General features: G+C 45.4%; 1 protein-coding gene across 5 annotated transcripts in view; it reads right to left on the bottom strand.

Moving 5' to 3' along the window:
* Nucleotides 1–22989, bottom strand: part of ctnnd2a (catenin (cadherin-associated protein), delta 2a) — a 287423-nt gene that overhangs the window by 115110 nt on the left and 149324 nt on the right. For 4 of the 5 annotated variants that reach the window (XM_048266125.1, XM_048266123.1, XM_048266128.1 and 1 more), the window contains one exon: nt 15984–16296. In XM_048266125.1, coding sequence (XP_048122082.1) covers nt 15984–16296 — 313 coding nt within the window. The remainder of the gene's footprint in view (nt 1–15983; nt 16297–22989) is intronic. The other variant, XM_048266126.1, reaches the window with a different exon arrangement.

Genomic DNA, 22989 nt, shown 5'->3' with positions numbered 1-22989 from the left:
GAGGAAAGGATAATAGGAGGAGGGGAAAAGGGAGGGGTGTTAAGAGAGGGAGACTGACAGAGAGAGAGAACGTGAGAAGTGAATGAAGAAATCATGAAAAGTGGAGGAAAAAAGAGGGAAGGAGAGAGAAAGAATGATTTGAATACAAGTACAGAGAAGAGAGGGAGAGAGGAAGAGAAGTGAGCAGAAGAAGAGAGGATTGATAGAGTGTGTGTGTGTGTGCTTGTGTGAAAGAGAGAAAGCAAGTTATGAGTAAAACGAGAGAGATGAGTACGAACAGTGACAGTGAGAGACACAGAGATGAGTAGAGAAAGAGAAAAAAAGAGAGAGAGAGAGAAAGAGAAAAAGAGAGAGAGAGAGATGAGTACAGAAAGTGACAATGAGGCACAGACGAGTAGAGAGAGAGAGGGATGGAGACTGATGAGTAGAAATGTAGAAAGAGAGAAGAGGTGGAAAAACCTACTCATTTCCACCACAGCTCAACACAGACAGACATTCCAACTCATCACTGCACCTGACAGCTTCCAATTATATTTTCATGGCTCTCCAAATGTTCCTTTGGGAAGTGGCAGTTCTCTCTCTCTCTCTCTCTCTCCCACCTTCCCTCTCTCTCTCATTTTCTCTCTCCCTCTTTCCCTGCTCTCCATGTCCTATTCTCCACATATTGCACACCCCACTACCCAGATCAGCTCAGCCATCCCTGTTGCCAATGTGCCATGAGAGCAGTGTGTGTGTGTGTGTGTGTGTGTGTGTGTGTGTGTGTGTGTGTGTGTGTACAGCGGCCTGTCAATGCCCTCTGCAGTGGCCGGGCACCCCTGGCATGGCCGCAGACCATGGCTGTTTTATAATAATATTAGCATGACCACATCAGGCAATTATGCCATGATATACTAAATGTTGAGATGAGAGAGTAGAGGTGTGTGTGTGTATGTGTGTGTGTGTGTGTGTGTGTGTGTGTGTGTTTGTGTGTGTAGGGTGGGTGGATCGCTATGGGAGGATGTTGAGATGAGAGAGTAGAGGTGTGTGTGTGTATGTGTGTGTGTGTGTGTGTGTGTGTGTGTGTTTGTGTGTGTAGGGTGGGTGGATCGCTAAGGGAGGAGACTATAATTATCTGTGTTTATCTGTCAGTCTGTGTTTTTGTTTGTTTGTTTGTGTTCCGCACGGACAGATGCTATCCTCTCTCGGCCATGGCCACCATGGGATTCCGTTTGTCACAATAGATAGCGTCGCCTTGCGTCTCAGCAGAGTGTAAGACTCAACACCATATGGACCAATGTCACGTCTGTTGCATTAAAGCTACGCTCAAAGCTGTCTGCTCATTTCTACCAGAAAGATCTGTCACTTAGGAAAACAATTCCCCACCGTACAGTGGACACTGTTTGTTTTGGGAAATGACGGTTAAAACGCCACTTAAAATACTGCAGTGACGGACATCAGTGACGCAAATTGCACACCCCACTATGACCCACTATGGTCATATGCCCTTGACCACTATGAGAGAAAGAGGGGGTAAAAAAAAACAATTTATTCAAGTCTTAACTGTCTGGTTTCCAATGTAAAATGATCAAAGGCTGCTGGCTTAATTCCCCACTCCAAAGCCCTGTGCGTTAACAGCATGACTAAAGAGAATCTGCCGCTCCACTGTGTGTCAAGGACACAGAGAACCTGCACTTGTTCAAACACATTTGAAGAGGATTAGCTCAGGCTAAACCCGCAACGCTTTTACAGTGACAGAGGAAAGCTAGCGTAGCATAGCATCGCCACATTTTTCCTCTCAAAGATACAGTTCTCATGCAAATGGATGCACAGTATTAGAGAAAGCCTGCAAATATACCGGGCAGTGAAAGGGCTAACACCTCGATAACACGTTATGGATGGAAGAGAAATAAAATAAAATCCATGATGTGTTCACTTGTCCTGTGGGGATTACTGTTTGGAAGGGAAGTAATAATGTGCAAACAACATGCAAACGATCAAACCAAGCACACACACACACACACAGCCTGTCATCATTCTAATGCCTGGAAAGCACTTTAGTAAGTACCTGTCGGTTTTTCTCCCCTTCCCCTGAGCGTTGGTTTAGGTCTAATACATGGCTATTGACAACCCTGGACTGAATTAAGGGTTGTTAGAGAAGGTGAAGATAGGAGACAGCACTCTAAAACAGGCACTGCACAACCCTGTGCCCCCTTTCACAGGATAAATCAATAAGCAACACGGCTAACTGTGTTATGGGTGTGAGCCAAAGACGGGCAGTGGGTCTTCAGCTTATGGAGTCATGACGTGTGTGTGTGTGTGTGTGTGTGTGTGTGCGCATGCGCGTGTTACTGTCCACGTGTGAGTCGTTCTTTCTGTGTGAGTGCATATGTGTGAGTGTGTGGGTGTGTGTGTGAATGAATGTGAAATGACTTGCGTGCGAATCTACTGGCCCCAGCTTGAGTGCAAAACTGCATGAATCTGCAGTGTATGCAGCCTGGCGTAGCCAAACTTGATTCCTATCAGAATTTCAGTCTGGCAACACGCCATGTGGATTTGATCATGGGGCATGTTTCAACCTCACCTGGAAGCCAGCCGGAATTTACTCCGCCCACACAATGTGAGGATGTGAAATGTCTCAAGCGTTGATTTCTGTTCGTCTTTTAAAAGTTATAGCGCTGTCAATATCTTGATAACAGACACAATAGCGTAATATAGACATCTCACTTCTCCAGCAGCTCAAGCTCAACTCAGGTGTGTTCAGGTGACGTGGAGGACGACTTCACTGTTGCTCAGCTGTCCATCATCGTTTAAAGCTTTTGCCCAAATATTAATATATTAATAATAATAATTAATTATATAGACTTTTCAAACCAAACTGGAACCACTCCAGACCAAATTTACCACCCTCAAATTTTGTTGGCAGGTGAAGTTTGGGCTGGCTTTCAGGCTACAGTGCATGTGCACAGTTGCACAAAAAAACAGATACTTCAGACGGAAAGGTGAAGGTGTGGTCAAAAGCCCAGGGTTAGCAAGGCCAGGGCAAAATGTGTTAGTGAAACGTTTGGTTAATGACAACCATCAACAGTTGTAAAAATTCACAGATAATGTTTGTACATTTGGCTCTCGCAATAGGTCTGATGTTCTGAAATGATGTCTTTGTCTGTTTTCTTCCTTAACATTCTGCTGATGCCACCCTGGGCGTGGGAAATGTAGTTTTAAAGGTGGAATAATTAGAGCGGTGAGTTCATGGTGGTGGGTTTATAATATGAAGGCCTGTCTGCACAAGTAGCACACATTTTCCCGAGTGGGAACTTGCTTCAGAAGACTAAGGGAGAAAACAAATAAGAGGGGGAGACTAAACACACACACACACACACACACGCATACACAAACACGCACACACACATGCACACATGTACACAAGCACACACATACGCACAAGCACACACACACACACACACACACACACACACACACACACACACACACACACATACACAAGCACACACGTACACACAAGCACACACACACACACACACACACACGTGCACACAAGCACACACACACACACACACACACACACAAGCACACACGTACACACAAGCACACACACACACACACACACACGTGCACACAAGCACACACACACACACTCCTGTCATGGGGAAGTGAGCAAGGCAAAACAGAAAGCGGGAGCCTGATGACTCACACGGGCACTGAGTGCATCCTCGCAGCAAACATTTGCTTTTCATTTGGGCGCGGGTCAGCGCGCGGGGCCAGCGCCACTGAGAGCGGGGTCCCTTTGAAGATATTAAAGGAGCCGGCGCCCCAGACGAGATGGACACCTCGCCTCGCCTCTCCTCTTCTTGGCTGGCCCCACCTCGCCTAGCATGGCCTGATGAATAAGGCTGACGTGCTCCATGCTGCATGCAGCAGGAGAAGATGTGTCTCCACCACAGAAGCATTACAGAGCCATGCCCACGCGGCTGGCCTTTGGAGATGCACGCTGCTTTATGCTGCTCCCTGTGGGGCAATGGAGGGCAAATGAAAAGCAGACACTGAACTTATCAAATCTGTTATCACCTGCACTACCCATCGTTAGCTCTTATTACATTGTAAATAGATCATTAAGTACAATGTAATACACTAACTATCAATTTGTTTCAGCACACTGATATTCAATGTGTACTAAGCCCCAGCCTCTTTCAGACAAGTGAATAAATGAATATTGTAGGCTACAAATGTACGTCATAGTCAGCACTAAGGTAAGGAATGGCCAATGATAATATGCATGTGTGTATGCGTGCACGTGTCCTTGCCTGTGTGGATACGTCAGCCAGGTCTCCTGACAGTGACTGATAGCCCGCTGGAGAGCGGGGCAGAGTGGGTCACCTGCAGTGGAGCGGGGCTGGCTGGTGCTGTGCCTTGCAGTCGGCGCTGGCATATGGTGAATGTCAAACGCAACACGGCACAGCCAAGGTAATTATCAGACTTACCCAGCCCAGACATGGCCCACCTCTGGCAGCTTGGACACAGCTCAGAGTCCTTAAAACAGGATTTGGGTTGCCATAAACTACATAAGTAACACTTAATATATGCACCTAATGCTAAATACAGATAAGAATTCCTAGCCACTCTGGTGCTAGGGCTGCCTTACTTGTATGAGGCGATAATGAGTAAAAATCACAACTTGTGTGACTTGTTACTATGTTTTGGTTAGGATTGAGAAAAGATGCTGTGATCTAGTGGGACCTCATCATTGTTTGTGTGCAGGGTGAGCATTAGATTTGCATTACAGGATACAGAGCACGAGGGGAATCACCAGGCTATCTAGCACTGCTAACGCAACAACACATTTCAATCGAATAATGCCAGGTCGAGACAGGCTAGCAAAGCTGTTAATCAATAGTGTTAATGTTTCAAAGCACACAATGTCAGAGCCAGACACAATGTCTTTCACTACAACAGCACAACACCAGTACCCTGGAAATCCAGAGTTCTCGCGAGAGCACAATGGAATTGTCTCTGCGAGACACTCTGGCAATGAGCAATGACGCACGTTACTTTTACCCCAAATTCCTGGGAACCAGCTAAACTGATGAAGACAGCGCTGCAACGTTGGAGGACAGTACACATTGGTCGTAGTGTTATCTGATTGCGTCGAAGTTCGAAATCATTCAGAGTAAACATGGTCTGGTGTTATCCAATTGCGTGCAGTGAGATTTTTAAATGCATGCTTGTTGCCGCCCCTCGAGTTGGGCCATTACATTGTTCGTGGCCAGACCCTTAATCTTTCTAGATTACCAGGGTCTGGATTTTCCAGGCTACAACACCAGTGTTTTAAAACAGACAATGCCAAGATCGGACATGGCATGTCATGGTATGGAGGTGGACATGAAGAGGAAGAGAAGCAGAAACTAACATGACATGAAAAGAAAGATGGACAAGGAAAACACAAGTGGACAACAATTAATTAAAAAGAATGAACAAAAGGAAATGATGACTGCAAGATTTAAAATGCAAAAATTAAGAAAGATATTCTACATACTGCAAGCCATGTGTGTGACCCCTGTGGCCCTTCACTACACAGATGAATAAAAGTACTTGTTAGTAAACATCAGCCATTTTTCTGCTCATGCGGAAGCAGCGACTCGCAATCAAGACGGGGCTGGCATCTGAGCAGCATACATGATTAAGAGTCCTCTGTTCTCTTATCAGAGGAAGCAGACACAACCAAAACACTCTCCTGTCAGCTTGGTTAGGGGGGAAAGGATAAAAATAAAATGAGTCAGCAAAAAACTGATGTTGGGCTGAGGATGACAAGATTTTAAAAAGGTAAAGAAGGAGAATGAAGAAAAAGTGTGATAATACTTAGATAGAGGACAAAAAACAACAAAACAAAAGTGTGGTTCTCTTACAGGACAATGTGTAACATTGACCGTGATGGCGATTTTTATTTTTTTTTATGCTTAACCCGTTTTTGTGCTAAGCTCTGTGGAATGATTACCATGCTGTGCTGAGTCAAGTAATTGATTGTGAATGCTTGATTTCCTCCATGTTGGTGCGAAAGGTCACCATCAAGACAAGACTGCGACGAGCGAGTGGGCATGGGCACATTTTTCTCCGGCGAGAGACGGAAGATTTATGACCTAAGTGTCCTCACACCTGGCATTATCAAACGGAACTCCACGTCATCACGCTTGACTGGACCAAACTCAACTTCGACATCATAATGCATGAGATCTGCTTTGAAGGGGAAATAATTATTTGACCAAGTGGCGACCACGAAAAAATCCAAGATATCATTTTGCTTAGCCAACATGTTTCCAGTAATCCTTAGGTAAGGCTTCCGGAATGTCACCAGAATTAACCTGGAGAAGCTGACACAGGCAGACATACATTAACCTTGAGCCTCCCGCTCCCTCCCTTACTCCAGTGCATTGATTCGGGGGAGTGTTGAAGGGTGGGAACTTGTTTCTGAGTGTCTATAGGCTCCACCTGGTCAATAGCGTCCCTGCTGAAGTTATTCAGGCGAGACCATTCATTCTGGCCGAAACAGCAAACCCATCGACGTTCCACTCCGCTCGTCACAGAGATAAACAGAGAACATTTACATTCAACAATGGGACAGCTCCAAGATGGTCGTCGAATTCAGGAAAAGGATATGACCTAAGGCCAGACGTGCACTACATGTCATCTCCTACTCCAACTGATTTCCCTGTGGATATATTGAAGTAAAAAAATCAAATGGATATGGCCTTAAAACAGTCAACATCAGACAAAGACCTGGCTTAAACAGACGAGGATAGCAACAATGGCAATAAAAAACTACATGTATATTCCCCATGCGTTTGTGTCCACGCTGCCCATCGGTCATAATAGACTTGATGGACGCTAATGGAGCCGCTGACAAGGGCCATAATTACCATAAACAAGAGGAGCCGAAATTTGGTTACACAAAGCCTGACAACTTCATTGCCGTGGAAAACAAGGGGCTATCAGCGCGGCTAACCGTTGGCAGCAGCGACGTGTTTTATTTTTTCAGAAAAGGTAAACAAAAGATGCTCTAGGTTTCCGCTCCAGTGTGAATGGCACTATTACACGCCCACCCCTCTATTCTAAATAATACCCCCGATCTTCAGAGCAGGGCTTTCACTTGTGATTCAAACACACTGATGTGGCATGCTCATAAACAATACGGTTCTATTTAGTCATTATTGATCCTGATCCCCAGGAAACAATGCACATGTCTACTTGAATGCCAAATGCTGGAGACTCTAAATAAATCAGAATTGTTTCGTTGTCACTGCAGATTTGGCTTAGCCGCTGATGCCTTAGTCTGCTAGTCTGATGCCTCAGATGCCTTGTGAACAGTAGAAGTGCCAGATGATCTTCTGGTTGATGGGACATTTGAACAGTTGTCTCATCTATTCACGCACAAGGTGTACTACAGCTAAAATAGATGTATTTCCTGAACCAGTAATTCCAGTTGCAATTACTTAATATTCTAAGAATTTCCAGGTGGGAAAGGAACATTTGCCTACGTTGTTGTATATTCGAGATAACGTTACAGTCTAAAGTCTGGAGAACATATCTGCAAACGAGGCCAAAGTGTAATTTCAGCAGTGCATAGTCAAACAACCAATCACTCCATTCTGTGTACAGATGTCACTGAAACAAGTGTGCTATTTTATCAATATAGCATCTCTAGCAGCTCTTATTTTATGGCCATCAACAATTTGTTGTGTTTCCTTTATTCAGCACCAGGACCCATTCATTGTTTATTCTTCATGACAAAGGTCCCCTTACTAGCTGCAGAGCACCGTCCACTCGTTAGCTCTGAGTGCAGCCGTGTGGAGCTATGATCCTGTGATCCAGCACAGGCCACTGAAGCATACAGATTTGATAGGGAGGCTACCGGCTTATCAACAAGGTCACAGGCATCTGCATCAGACTGACCCTGAAGGGAGATGTCCTGCAGGCTGATTTAGCCACAGTAAGCCATCCCTACCATTAGGAGCTCCGTCTGGGTGATGTGTTAAGATATACTATAGGGCGGCAGAATTTCTTATTTTTGATACAGACTGCACAAGTATTCAGAATGTCAATGTCATCATGACTTACATGCAAAATTCACAACTTTCTCAGTGATATTAAACAACCTAAAAGTGTTTTTATATCATCGACATCAACTCATACACTCTCATCATTTAGCCAAACACAAAATCCTTGCCCAGAACGGCTATGTTTTTCTAGAGGATTTTTAACAAGGCAAAAAGGTCCCCTTGAATATGGCTGCCAAATATGGCTGTGGAATAAGATGCTCAATCCAGTGTTCTTTGATATCAGTGCCACCAAAACACTTTTCCATGCAACTCTCATCACTGCAACAGTGAAACTAAAGCCGGCAGCCTATCGGAGTATTGCCTTACACTTAGCTGCTGCCACTGCTATTCCTCCTGTCACCACCAGGGGCATGTGTCTAACCTTTATACCTTGCCTAGAGAGGGGAGACCAACTTCTCCAACTGTTTCTTCACACAGCTTATACTTTTTTGAATTACATTTCAGTGACAGAAGCCAGTGTTGCATAAGTTCACACTAATTTATAGTACACTGAGAGGAGAGGAAGTCTCAATGAACTTCTTTCGGCGTCAGTCTAACAAAATGGGGCGGTGTTGCTGAAGCTCTGTCTAGACGACAGTAAGCTGTCATATGTGACTAGTTTTTTTTATTAGCTGCAATGTAACAACTGGTAGCGAACATTGTAAGTCTATTCAGGAATAATGAAATGTGCTTACTGAATAACAAAATATTCAATTTCTCTCTCTCTTTCTCTCTCTCTCACACACTCACATACACGCACACACACACACACAAAGAAAAAGACAGACTCTGAAAGCTGGTAGGCAGTGAACCTCCCACCCTCCACCCCCCTCAGTCTTGGGAGTGTGTAGCTTTGAACTAGCTGGCGGGAGTGATGCACCCCTGCTCAGCAGAAAGCGCTCCTCTCTTATCCCGCATTCATTAACTAGTACCTCTCCTCGTCCAATCCGAATGAGAGAGGTCACTGCATAATGACACTCTTGCATGCTACTCAAGCATCCTTCAGAACAGCAGGGGCCCACACACACACACACACACACACACACACACAACAAAATTCACCTGAGAGTGTTCCCACTTCCTCCCTCTCATTACCTTGCTCTCTCCATTTCCTTTACTCTATCCTTCTCTCTTTCTCTCTGAACCTTCACTGTCCGTCCCACAGGAACACACGAGAGGATTCTAATAGGCTAGATACTGGCAGTGAGCTGACGGTGTGGTCACTGAAACGCTTTGGTGTGGATGTGTGTGTGTGTGTGTGTGTGTGTGTGTGTGTGTGTGTGTGTGTGTGTGTGTGTGTGTGTGTGTGTGTGTGTGTGTGTCTGTGTCTGTGTGTGTGTGTCTGTGTGTGTGTGTGTGTGTGTGTGTGTATTCTCTAGCATGAAGAAGCTACACTGCCTTTTTTGTCTCTGGCGGTGTTGTAGCAGTGGCAGAGCGTATGTAGGAGGTGTGTAAGAGTGTGACTGCACTTGAGGCGGTACTGAAAAAACACTTGTCTAGACCAAATACGCTTGGTCACACATCTCTAATTACCCTCTCATACACCACCCCATACTTATAACCGTGTTACAGAGTCAGTATACATTAAAACGGTTCTGACAAATAGCCAGTCATTTTTGCATCAGGCATACAATAGAAAATAGAATTGTGTGCTACAGCAATGCATGATGTCATCAGGCATCCTTTAAAACCTCTTAAAGGGACAGTGTCATAATTAGGCAACACAGAGGATTCATGTGGGGAGAAGCCTCTTCAGACTTCTGGCAACAGATTGTATTGTCACAAACTGTTCTACACAAATACAGATCAGATTCATGAATTTGTATTGGCTACATGTACACAATAGCAACCTACAGTATACAAAATATAATTCTGCATCAAAACGAGAGCACAGATTTACACGTTTTATTTATAAACAAATAAACAAATGAAATGTAACTTTGGGCCTGAGCCTTTGAGCCTATTTATGCCTCAATTCATATAGGCTAAAGAAAATCATTAACGGTCTAAAACAAACTAAATCAAGTGCCTGTAGAACTGCCAACCAGCAGGGTCTGGCTGACACTAACTTAGTCCTAATACTTCTGAAAACACCCCTTTTCACACAGTGATACCAAGTGGCAGCAACTCAGTCCAGTGGTTCCCCATACACTTATCTGTAACAATGATCTAATAAGCCAGCATGGGTGAGCTGTATATGGACAATGATGAAATCAGTGGCCAACAACGGCAGGATGAGAAGAATACTGATAGAATGGCAACATCGCATTCTATCCAGATCAGTAGGAATACTCAATCTGCTTGACTTCAATGACACCTTCCCTCAACAATGTGCTCAATGAGGGGAAAGTCTTGCTGAACCAGGCAGAAGCACTGGGAACATAACACCCTAGTGAGACCCACATATGGCCAAGGATTTGGATTTTTATTTAACAATCCTCTGCCTTAACCACTTACTGCTGTCAGAAACAGGCTTCGCGCGAGACACTAAAATGCTAAAATGCACTTAGCCGTCAATCCAGAAAAGGCGTTTGTGTGCTAGAAGTCAATGCACAAAGCCTTCCGAAGTGGCTTCTCTCAGCAGAAGGACGGAATGACAGTTCTGGGTCCTCTGGTGCTGGCTGGAGATGGGAATGTGGGGGACAAAGGCTTTTCTGGGGGCTTAAAGTGATAATGACTGTGTTTAAGTACAGGCTGAGGCCGCGGCAGAGCGATCGATGGCAGTGAGAGTGAGAGGACCGGGGTCGGCGTTGGCACACAAACAAAAACGGGCCCAGTGCATCGCAGCGGCAGGAGGGAATCAATAGTGGCACTCAATCATATCCATTTGTCTTCATTGACTCCTCTACCCCCCTTCCTGCTACCACCCCACCCCCACCTGTCTGTGTCTCCACCCCAGCTTGGTTGGTAGTAACCACACACACAGGGGCATTGTTATTTGCCGTTGATTGTGATGCTTTGGCCAAGGGCAGTGAAAGGATCTGAGGTGAAAACTCCCATCCCCATCTGATAGTTAGGTGTTTTAAGACGTCTTAGGTTCCTTTACTTCACCTTCACTGCACAGAGCACAGAGACCCACACACCTTCCTGTTGACTCCGTCTGTCTGTCTGTCTGTCTACAGCACTGTGGGGCTGACCCTTCATGTTCTCTGTCTTTGGGCCTGTATGCAAGGTTGGACATAGGCTGGTTTGGTCCGGTAGTATAAATTTAAGTATATATACTTTTTTGACCCCGTGAGGGAAATTTGGTCTCTGCATTTATCCCAATCCGTGAATTAGTGAAACACACCCAGCACACAGTGAACACACAGTGAGGTGAAGCACACACTAATCCCGGCGCAGTGAGCTGCCTGCAACAACAGCGGCGCTCGGGGAGCAGTGAGGGGTTAGGTGCCTTGCTCAAGGGCACTTCAGCCATTCCTACTGGTCGGGGTTCGAACCGGTTACAAGTCGGAAGCGCTAACCAGTAGGCCACGGCTGCCCAGTGCTTACCATTAAAAGATTCAGTAGTGGTACTACAAAGAGAGGAGAGCAACTCCCTGCCAAAACCAGGGCTGCCAACTGTCATGCCATTTTCTGTGGGTATGCTTCCTCCAATGTTGTGATTTTTACATCAAACTGACATCAAGATCTGTGCACTAAGGCAGACAGGTAGAGGGGCCTCCCAAAGAGGGAGGAAATAAGGGCAGGAAGGCAGAATAACAGGTCCTAATGAACGCTCTACAAATAATAATAGATTGAATAATGTAGCCTGTTTAGGTGTTGAACATTTTCTGGCATGCACTATGCACGCACACTTTCACCTGTAACAAATCTCACTCCAAGCTGAACTAATAGGTTGGCAGCTCTGGCAGTTGACAGTTTTGTCCATGCAAATTAATAGCTGGCTTCATATAAATGACATTAGTTACTCAGTAGGCCACCCGTGTTTAATCTTGGTTGTTTAGGTCAACAGTCCTCTGCATGTCCTCATTGGAGCAAAAGTAACAGAAGAGTGATAAAACACAACAGAAAGGTCTTCTAACACCCACCCCCACACACACACACACACACACACACACACACATGCACACACACACGCAGTCACGCACGCACACGCACACGCACGCACGCACGCACACACGCACACACGCACGCACGCACACACTCTCTCATCCCTTGTCTTGCTCACCATATCTTTGCCTCCGTACTCCTCTGCTTGAAGAGCCCTTTTCCGGAGTAAAGGTCATGAAATGGCACTCTTTGTCAGACGCACAGCAAAATGATGAAAATTCATCACAAGCTCTTGGGTGCTAAATCAAGCATATCTGTGTGTGTTGGGGGTTAAAAGTTATCTTCACACAAACAACATGAACCAACAAAATCAATGAAATATAGCAATGCAACAATAGTAGCAATGCAACAATTCCAACATTTCATTTGATTTCAACTTCATTAATAAAGTAGCTATCTATTTATGTATCTGTCTATCACAATGCCATAAGTCAGAGCGGTGGTCGCCTGCATCAGACAACGTAATATGAATTCCAGCACATGAACTCATTGGTGCTCGGACCCATCTCCTTCTGGACTGTCAGTGTGTCATCCCCCAGTAGCCCCCCCCTTCCCTCATCTGGGCTAGTTTGACAGCCTGCTGAGTTCCACTAATGGGGTCATTTTCTCCGGGGGAGCAGCGACCAGCGCTGGAATTGGAATGGAGTCAGGTTTGTGTGTGTGTGTGTGTGTGTGTGTGTGTGTGTGTGTGCGTGTGTGTGTGTGTTTGTGTGTGTATGTGTGTGTGTGTGTTAGTATGTTTGTATGTGTGGGTGTGTGTGTGTGTGTGTGTGTGTGTGTGTAGTGGGGAACCGAAGCCGCCTCTCTCTCTTTCTCTCTCTCTCTTGCCGTCATCACCGTCACACTTGCTGTTTGTGTCGTCCCATCACCCCCTTCTAGTCTCCCCCACACCCACACCCTTCACTGTCCATGTCTGCGTCCGCACCTCATATTTTGCCGGCACCTGCCCCGCTCCTCCACACCACCCCGTTCTATTTCTGGGGAAATGAGTCATGTCGCCACCATCTCTTCTACCTTAGACTCACTACCCATCACCATGGAGCTTGTGTGCACCGTCCCAGACACCTGGTGTCATCCATCACCTCCGTCGCCGTTAGTTACCCACAATCGTTCCCGTCGCCCGTGTGCCATCGGTGCCGTTTGTTTTCTATGCTGTGGGTTAATATTGAGTTCTGGCTATGGCACTTATCGATTAATTAACGAGTTCAAGCGCTGCTTGTCTCGCATTCTTTTCAAACTTAATGGACGCAATGTTTAAATGAAAATAGATGGACAAAATGTCAATGCTGGTTGTAAATTGATTAGCAAATAAAATAAAAAAAAAACAGAAGCTACAGAGGAACAGAAGTTCTTGTTAATGCTTTGGAAACCAGTGGCACTTGTGTAAACCATGCCTGAACGAACAATCAACACCTTTCCTGTGCAATACACTTGTAATCAGTGTTAACAAGCTCCCTTATAGACCCCAAACAAACATGTCCGTGAATAATTTGATTGAGCCTCTATATTAACACAATCACAGACCGAGCAAAGAATCACTGCTAATTGAATGCTGCATTAACAATGAGTCAGTCAAAAGAATTATACATGAGCAAAGGCCTAAGATATAATTAAACGGAGTAAATATTGTTATTGACTTGTTAATTGAAAGACAAGTGAATGATCAAACATTGAAGTGCTACAAGAGGCTGTTTTTTGTGTTATGATGAAAAGCTGTGTGATGAATCTGGGAGTGTAGAGGACTAGAAGACATTACTGGTCATGGTACTGTACACATGTAACACAGTTATGTACTTGTTCTTGGAAATCTAGAGTCTATTGGACACCTACAGAAATCATTAATGTCATTGACATTAAATGAAAATGTCACTGTCCATTTGTCCAAAAAACCCAAAGCCAACTGGGCAACAAAGCAGGCTCTGGCTAAAACCTTGATCTGGCCTTGATTCCATCCTGATCAGGGACAGAAACAGTTCACTGAATTTGATAGAAAGGCATTAGTACTGTAAGGGATTAGTACTGCAGACTGCATGTTGAAATAACTGAAAAAAAAAAAAAAAACATGAATAAAAACAAAAAACTTAACACAAAGGAGGACAAGCTGGCAATCAGTACAAAGTTGAGTTGAGATGTTGAGAGGTTTGGGGTATAACATTAGTATCGTGAAACTGCACCAGTGTGTAAATCATACGAACCTACTACTGAAACTCTCTCAGCGTAAATAGGAAGTGGGGAATAGACTAGGGGAGGAGAAACAGAGCGCACTAGCTGATGTACTTAGTCATTCTCTACCTGGCTTCATTCTGATTCCAGACATGCAAGTCGGGGCTGCTCCTATCGGGAGACAGCCGCACCAGACGGAGCGAGGTGTCCAAAACATCAAGCAGACTGACAGAGAGGAAAGTTCTCCGCTGAACTTTCCCAGGGAGATGGCAAATGAGCTGTGTGTTTTTCTTTTTCCTTTTGTGGTTCTACGCTCGCCTGATCTAAAGGTGTGGCAGCATGCTGACTCTTAACTGATGTATTATGAAAAGGTTACCACCTAACAAGGTGTCCAGATATATACGAAAATAATGGAGAAAGCAGAGGTACTGTGTCATGCCAATGGGAGTCTTTTATTTTCAAATATCCCAGCACAGAGGGGCGTGAACCTGCGTAGACCAAGGCAATGGGATAATGATATTACCTTCATTGTTCCAACCGAAGCACATTTGTTTGAAATAGGCCTACTGCGCTCAACCTTTCACCCTAAAATCATGAAAATAAAGATGCAACACAAGGCTACATCCCTCTTAACTGACATTCAACACAATTTATGGCTGTTTTATATCTTGTGAATAGTGATAAAAACACATTCCACATTTATTTGATATAAAATGGACAGGAAATCACTAGGTTAGCCATCTAATCACTATAATCTTTCCCGAGGCCATCCGCACTGTGCTGCAACACGGGCTCTGTTGAAATAACCCTGCTGTCAAAGCTGTCCTTGTATCTTTGGCAGAATAACAGGAATTAAATCAGGCTGTGACTCGAGGCAGTGCAGCACAGCAAGGAACAGAGCTAGTAATTAACACACACCTCGAAATGCTCCCAATATTGATCCAACGACGAATAAAATCAAATGATGTTGCTGCACTCACTCCAGATTGTAATCACACATAAAATTAGTTATGGATCAGAGTGTGCATAGCATAGAGATAAAAACAATGACAATCTGTTTACAAAACGCATAGAAATCTATGTGAAATCATAAAGAAAAGGCTTTGAAACGTCAATGGCGCCTAGTTGAAAAATGAGTTGTGGGGTACCTCATCACAAATTGACAATATTCTGCCAAGCTTAAGACACAAGCAAACACCCAGAGGCAGACGTTTACTGTTTATCATCACAGGCTACACAGCCAAGGAGAGCAAAGTCTTAGTGAACAAGGAGAATGACTGGAGTGGGAAGCTGTTGTCCCGGGTCTGAGACTGATAAAGCTTTGGGCACTCGCGGGACCCTTAAGCAGCTCACAGCACCAGTGCAGCCACACAGAAGAGAAGTAGTGAATAAAGTTGCTCAAGCAGCAGAATCCACCTCTAACCCACAAGCTTTATTTATGTTGAGGATATCGAGGACTTTTTAAATTGTCAATTTTTATCACCGATCCTCCATCTCAAGGTTTTGCACTACCTAACTCGAAATGCACTTCTTGACCCCAACTTTCTAATTGTGTATTAATAAAACAGTATATAACTTCCATGTCCTGATTTGGCACAGTTTAATACCAAAACAGGGCCAGATTCGGGCCGGATCAGAGCCAGATAAGAGCCGCATTCTGCTGCAGTCGGCCTGGAGACTCACCTGGGGTCCTTCTGGATGCTGTCGATGGAAGGCGAGCGGGCGAGGGAGCCCTCGGGCGGCAGGGCGGGGCCCGACTTGCTGTAGGGCGACTCCACGGACGAGCAGTACTGCAGGGTGCGGTAGGGGTCGCCGTAGTTGGCGGTGGCGGGCCCGGCGGCGTAGTTGGCGCTGCGCGGGTATGTGCCCGTGGCGTTCTGGCTGGCCGTGCGCTGCAAGGGAGCGGAGTCAACACCGGGGGAGGACGGGGCTAAGGCAGGAAAGTAGGGACAGAGCAGAAAGTTCAGGACCTGATCGCAGAACTGGTTGACTAGTTCTAGGAGCAGTGGAGTCGCATGTGTTGGGTTCACATGCGGTGAAAAAACACACACACACACACACACACACACATGCACACACACATGCACACACACACACATGCACACACACATGCACACACACACACACACACACACACACAATCATATAGAGATCAATGCAGGTACAGATGCGATGAGATGAACAGAGACATTGACCGACACACAGAGGAATACACACAAGTGCGTGATCAGTGACACATTGGAGGCCGACACATTGACGACAGGTGGGAAAAAGCAAAGGGGTAACAGGAGTGAGAGAGAGAGAGAGAGAGAGAAAAGGAGTCAGTATAAAGCATAGGTCCCACACAGCAAGGTCACTGTGGACTCTAATATCCATGAATGACTCAGGAGTGAGTCATCTTAGCTGAAATCAGAGGTGAGAGAGCATTTGCACGTTTTCACAGCATAACATCAACATCAGTGACGGGCATTAAAAACCATTTTGCTTTCTCATACTTGTTTGCAGACTTCAGTAGAAGCCACGTCTATGTGTCAGTGAAGATGTTAGCACAGATACATGGAAGTCGTTAGGTGAGATGACCCCAGACAGTCGTGGAGAGAGTCTGGCAATGAGATCACACCTTTCTCATCCCGCCCAGCATCATTAAGACCTGGACAGGCGACATCACCATGGCAACAATCTACGTTTTTATCGGGTTAAAGCACTCCAGACTCAGAGGTGTTTTGAGGATAGTCCTGTTCCAGCTAAACTTACACTGTGGGAGAGATATGCGCTAACACAAGGAGACAGTCACTTTGGGGGCGGCAAATAAATCTACCCGAAAGGAAGATCAATACGGCTACGTTTCGGGAGTGTGGACCTTTACCCACTGTGCAGCGGTCACCAGTGGATGGACACATTAGTAACCACACACAGACTTCAGAAAGGATGGAAGAGGAAGAGGAGAGGAGAAGAGAGAGAAGAACAGGAGAGTACTGTAGATGCAATGAATTGAGATGAGAAGAAAACTGAACAGAACAGAAAAAAAGAAGTAGAAAAGAGAAGAGAAGAGAAGAGAAGTGAAGAGAAGAAAAGAGAAGTGAAGAGAAAAGAGGAGAGGAGAGGAGAGGAGAAGTGCTAGCATAATTGTTTTTGTCTAGCAGGGCTCAGAGGAAAATGCACTGCATCCACAGTCCCATCTAATGCTAATTAGAGTAGAGGGGGAAGATAGATGTGAAGCCTCAGGGCAGCGGGGCAGATAAAGAGATAAAGAGAGGAGGGACAGAGAGACTCAGGAAGGAAGAGAAGGAAAGAGTGAAACAGAGAGAGGAAAGAGAGGAGAGAAAGAGAGATAAAAACAAAAAGGGCAAGTGAGGGGACAGAGGGAAGAGAGAGAGAAAGGGGGGCTTGAGAGGTTGATGGATGAGTGGCCCAGTAAATATATCTCCACTCCGGACTGTGTGATAGACTCCCAGCTCACTGGCCTGTCATTGCTGCTAATGAGTGTATGCTAAAAGGGCAGCATACACAATCACCTTCTTTCAATTACACAGAGCACAGCTTATAGAACTCACCACCCTCTTGGACAGAGCTTAGAAGACTTGCACTCTGTTGAGAAACTGTTAATGAATGGCATTCTAGTGATTTCTTTCAGGTCAGCCCTCAGTCATGAATTACAAACCCTTAACAGTTTAGGGGGGGGCATATTATAGCATTATCATGAGTGCAGGGACAGAAGCTTGGCTCAACTTGTGTACCAGACAGCTTTTCCCCATCTGACAGGGTAAGCCTGTTTACTGCTCCGTAACTGGGATAGGCAGGACAAACCTTGGGAGACCAGTGTCACGGGTTAGTGTGTGGTGTGTGTGTGTGTCATGGCATCCTGTCGTTCTCCTCATTACTGTAGGACACACACAGGTCCTCTGCTCCACTACTCTAGTGTGTCGGACTCTAGCCTGGTCTGTCTGGGGATGGTGCGGTGGTCAGAGGAAGTGACATTTCAGTGACCTTCAGTGGCTCTATTAGTTCATGTGATTTAGCAGGGGCTGGACGCAGGGTGACCTGCCTGCACCTCATGGACAACTGAGTCTGAAATGTTGAGGCAATAAATAAGATACACATCCACAGAGAAAATAATGTGCATACACTGATAAGACATATGTATGCACACGCAGGCATTCATACACATACACACATGCACACAAACAATACACACATACACACACCTAAACACACACTCTCACACATACCCCCATACATACAGAGACACACATGCATACACTCACAGAACAATAACAGAAAAAATACACACAAACATAAACACACACAAAGAAATAAGCACCAACACAAAGACACACACAACGCACACTTTGTATGTCTGCACAGATCATCCGAGGGTCATTACAAATCAGCCCCACTAGAGCTGGCCAAAAGGCAAGGGCAATCACCAAGTAATGCACCGGTTATACAGCCACACCGCACACATAGCCTGGACTGACCCGTGTGCTCTACAGAAACAGGAAGAAAATAACAGATATGAGCAGACTATCACTGTGTCACAATCCCTACCACTGTGTCACAATCACTATCCCTGTGTCACAATCACTATCCCTGTGTCACAATCACTATCACTGTGTCACTTTTCTACTTCTTTTTGTGTCACTGTCTAACCTCCAGGTCATCCCTTTGATAGCTACCGAGGCTATAGCTAGCCTTTAACCCCAGGTGAAGTGCTACCTTTTTTAGAGCCAAAGATACTTACAGACAGGGGCTCCGTTTGTAACACAACACTTCATTTTGGCACATCTCTTGTCATCAGGCAATAGCTCTTTAGTGGCAGTTTCAGCAGAGAATTGATTGTGAAGTCAATCTCCAAGCACATCCACTATGAAGTTACAGTTGTACATTCACATAACACCTCCCCTAGTAAAGCCTTGGGATATTAATTGCAGAAGGACAAAGACAGTGCTACAAACTGTTCTCGATAAATGAGCTTCTCGGTGTTGTTTTCAAATGTGGCGTGTGCATAATAGCACCCGAACGCCACTATCGAGTAATGTTTGCAGTGAGAACCTGGTGGAGCCATTAGATAGCTCTGTGTACGTGGTTTTGTTAGCACTGCCTGCTTAACATTTGTCTTGACACATTGATGGATTCTTCTTATTAATTTTCATGCATGACTCCAGCACCTGATAGTGCACATCAGGTCGGCCTGCTTGCCTCTGACAAGCCGGGTTTATTCTAGCCCGCTAATTCTTTAATTAACAACCTTTCTAAGCCTTTTTTATTCGTCCGTTCATTTACTCATTTGGTGCCTTCTCCTCTAAAAGTGCTGACAGAATTTGTCGACTGCATGAAGGACACTTTTTAGAATAACTAGCCCGTTTTCAATTATATTTAACTTAAGGGAAGTTCATTCCCTCCACTTAATTGTCTAATGTTCAAATTAAATTGGTTAAATGAAGTCATGCTAAGTGTGCTGTGCCTGTGTTCACTGAGGCTAATATTCATAATATAAAAAAATATATATTCTGTTTTCTTTCATTGCTAATATTCAATTGATTTAAAAAAAAAAAAAACATATATTTTGTTTTCTTTCATTGCTTTGAATGCAGTGTTACTGTGCCTGCTCATATGAAACAGCTAAGTCATGTCAAACATGGAATTTGAACATTATAAGATGAAACGGAATTGTGTTCCATTTCATTTGCTCTTTCCCTTCCTCTCCACAGTAGTCGTGTGGCATTGAGCCCCCACTGCATATTCTATTTATGCTGATAATGGGATGCTCTTTCAAATGACTTGACCTTTCAGATACGAATCACTGGTGGACGCATTTCCCCTCTGCAAAGGAGAGAGCGGGAAGAGCTCAGCCAGGATGTTAGTGGTGTAATATGATCGTAAACAAACTCTCTCTCTCTCTATCTCTCTCCCTCCCTCTCTTTCTCTCTCTCTCTCGGTGTTGGTCCACTGCTTTTGACATGACTTTCTCAGCGTGAAATTGCACTTCAGAAAATAATAGTAAAGTTTTACATTCGGCCTTCAATGAAATTGAATAAATGCTTCTACAAACTCTTTTTTTTTTTTGGGATTCTTCTAATGAATCTACCATCTGATCGTAAAGGTAGCCAGTAAAGCTGTCAGATTGAATCATCATAGCTCTTTTTAGGCATTGTCTCAAGGCATCCTTGGGATGTTACCCTGTGTCAAATTTTGTAGAGGGCTTGTCACATGTTGTGTATTGGCGGTCATTTCCTGTATAACTCTTCCCCATTCACAACACAGACACAGCTGAGAAAGCTCTACAGCTGGTGCTCACTGGCACAAACAGACAAGGCAGCATTGCATTTTCACACACCCATAATGCATCACATCACCTGAGGCGGGGCTGGGCTTCGCCTCGTTGGCAAACAGATGCTCTTTCACATCAGGAGGTGAGAGCTGAAGCTCGTCTCCAGATGTACTTTTATGCTTGGCCACGTTTATCGAATGAGTTCTTAGGTGCCATACGAGTGCGCCGACTGCTCGCCAAAACACAGCAAAGTCGATTCAAATGACTTTTTTTGGACTGTGGATTACACGCACATATGCTTATCCCCCTTCTCCTTCCAACCCCGAGTGTGTGTGATGTCTCTTACCCTGGCTATGTGATCTCAGGGGGCTGAGGATGAACTGGTGCACGCGCGCGCGCACACACACACACACACACACACACACACACACACACACACACACACACACACACACACACACACACACACACACACACACACACTCACACACAGCATTCTGCCACACTGTAAGCTGGCATTCACATTCACATAGACTCACATTCACCTCAAATGTGCTAACCTTCACATTTTTTCCCATATGGAAAGCCTGTGGATTTTCAGAATCTTAATAGGAAGAATTGACTAGCCTCTTTCACAGTGCCATTCACACACGTTCACTCTTTCACTCACATCCATGTGTGTTATGTTTCAAATGAATTGATACCTGCATTCATATCTATATCATGTTCATAGGCCCATTCACATTCATCATCACCATTCATCTCTTGACATTGACCTTCACACACTCACCTTCATATTGGCATTCAAATCCATTCAGGTGCTAGTACTGAGATGCAGGGCACGCACAACCACAGCCACGCACCACTTAACAAACAATCTGAGCCCTGACCTGTCTGCGGAGCATGGGGAACTTGGGATTGGGACTCTAGGAGCCTCAGGGCAGCCTATTTCACACCATCAAGTCATGGCATATTGATTTGACGTCTGCTCACGAAAGTGGCTATGTTGGTAAGTGTAAGCGTCCATGCATGCGTGAATGTGTGTTTGTGTGTATGTGACTGTATGTGTGTGTGTGGGTGTGTGTATGTAATTGTGTATGTATGTGTGTGTGTCTGTGTGTCAATTGTGTCTGCATGTATGACAACCCCGCTGCACACACACACACACACAGACACACACACACACACCGTCCCCTCATCCCCAGCCCCTGTAACACTGCCTTATACATATCTGCTCCTTGTTGTGTCTCGTCTCCCAGGTTGTGGGAGCGAGGAACACAGGGGGTGGCCATTTGTGTGCTTCAGCGCGCCCTTAAAGGGCCTCCTCTTCTCCCCCGATACCTCGGCTCGTCCCGTCGCTCAGTGTGAGTTACCCTGGCCATCCATCACACGTGCCAGAGTGGCCCCCACGTGAATGTGTAATTGGACATTAGTCACGGCTCGACAGAGAGGGGAGTCGTCCCCGGTTCACTCCTGCTAGCGCTAGTGTTAGCACGCGCGGGCGAGCAGAGGCAGAGGCAGCCGCGCTCGTACCTCAGCCTCCATTTAAGTGGCTGCTTTTTAGCATCACTGATTTAGCGCACCACAGGGGCCCGTGGAAGCCATGGCACTTTGCTCGGAGAGCTGAGAGGACAAGAATCAAGTCTTAGCTTAATGGGAAGGGCATGGGGGGAGTCTTTCTGTTCAAGGTTCTTTTATGGGTTGTGTGTGGGTTCACTGTGACAAATGCTACTTGCCACTCGTTGCTCATTATGACTTTCTGTGCTTGTGTACTGTATGTCTCACACATGACCCGTTTCCACCCTCTCACTGCGCTCTGTGTGTTTGTTGCTTTGTTTTTCTTGTTGCTTACTGTCATTTGGGTTAGTGTTTCGGGAGATTAAGCATCGTTTAATGGTCTGTGGCACCCACCAAATGCATGATTGATGCAATGTGTAACGCAGCCTGCTTTGGTATTGACTCTTGAGTGAGTGTGTGTGTGTTTGTCTGTGTCTCTCTCTCTCTCTCTCTCTCTGTGTGTGTGTGTGTGTGTGTGTGTGTGTGTGTGTGTGAGTGTGTGTGAGGGGAGGTGGGGGTAGGGGTGAGTTAGCGAGCAGCTCTGAGTCTGGAACTGACAAAACGAGGGGCTGTGTGATCATCTTTGCAGAGAGAATTAAAGACTGGGCCTGTGGCGGCTCCGTTAAACACACTTACTCCATGCTCCAGTGCCTGGGCATGACAGTCTGCTGGTGCAGCCATGCGTCGAGCATAAATAGGCTGACGTGTCCTGTTTCTTTAATGCACTGAAGCACTAAGCAGACGGGCGGCGAACTCGTGTTGGTCAACCACCGAGGCCACTGGGGAGCAGTGTAAATTCAACAGCACACAATGTGGCTAAAGGGGTGTCCTTGAGCAACAGTTTGGCAAGTTTGAGCAGTT

Source organism: Alosa alosa, chromosome 16, assembly GCF_017589495.1.
Source record: "Alosa alosa isolate M-15738 ecotype Scorff River chromosome 16, AALO_Geno_1.1, whole genome shotgun sequence".
In the NCBI taxonomy this organism is placed as follows: Eukaryota; Metazoa; Chordata; class Actinopteri; order Clupeiformes; family Clupeidae; genus Alosa; species Alosa alosa.
This window is presented reverse-complemented; position numbering and strand designations above follow the sequence as displayed.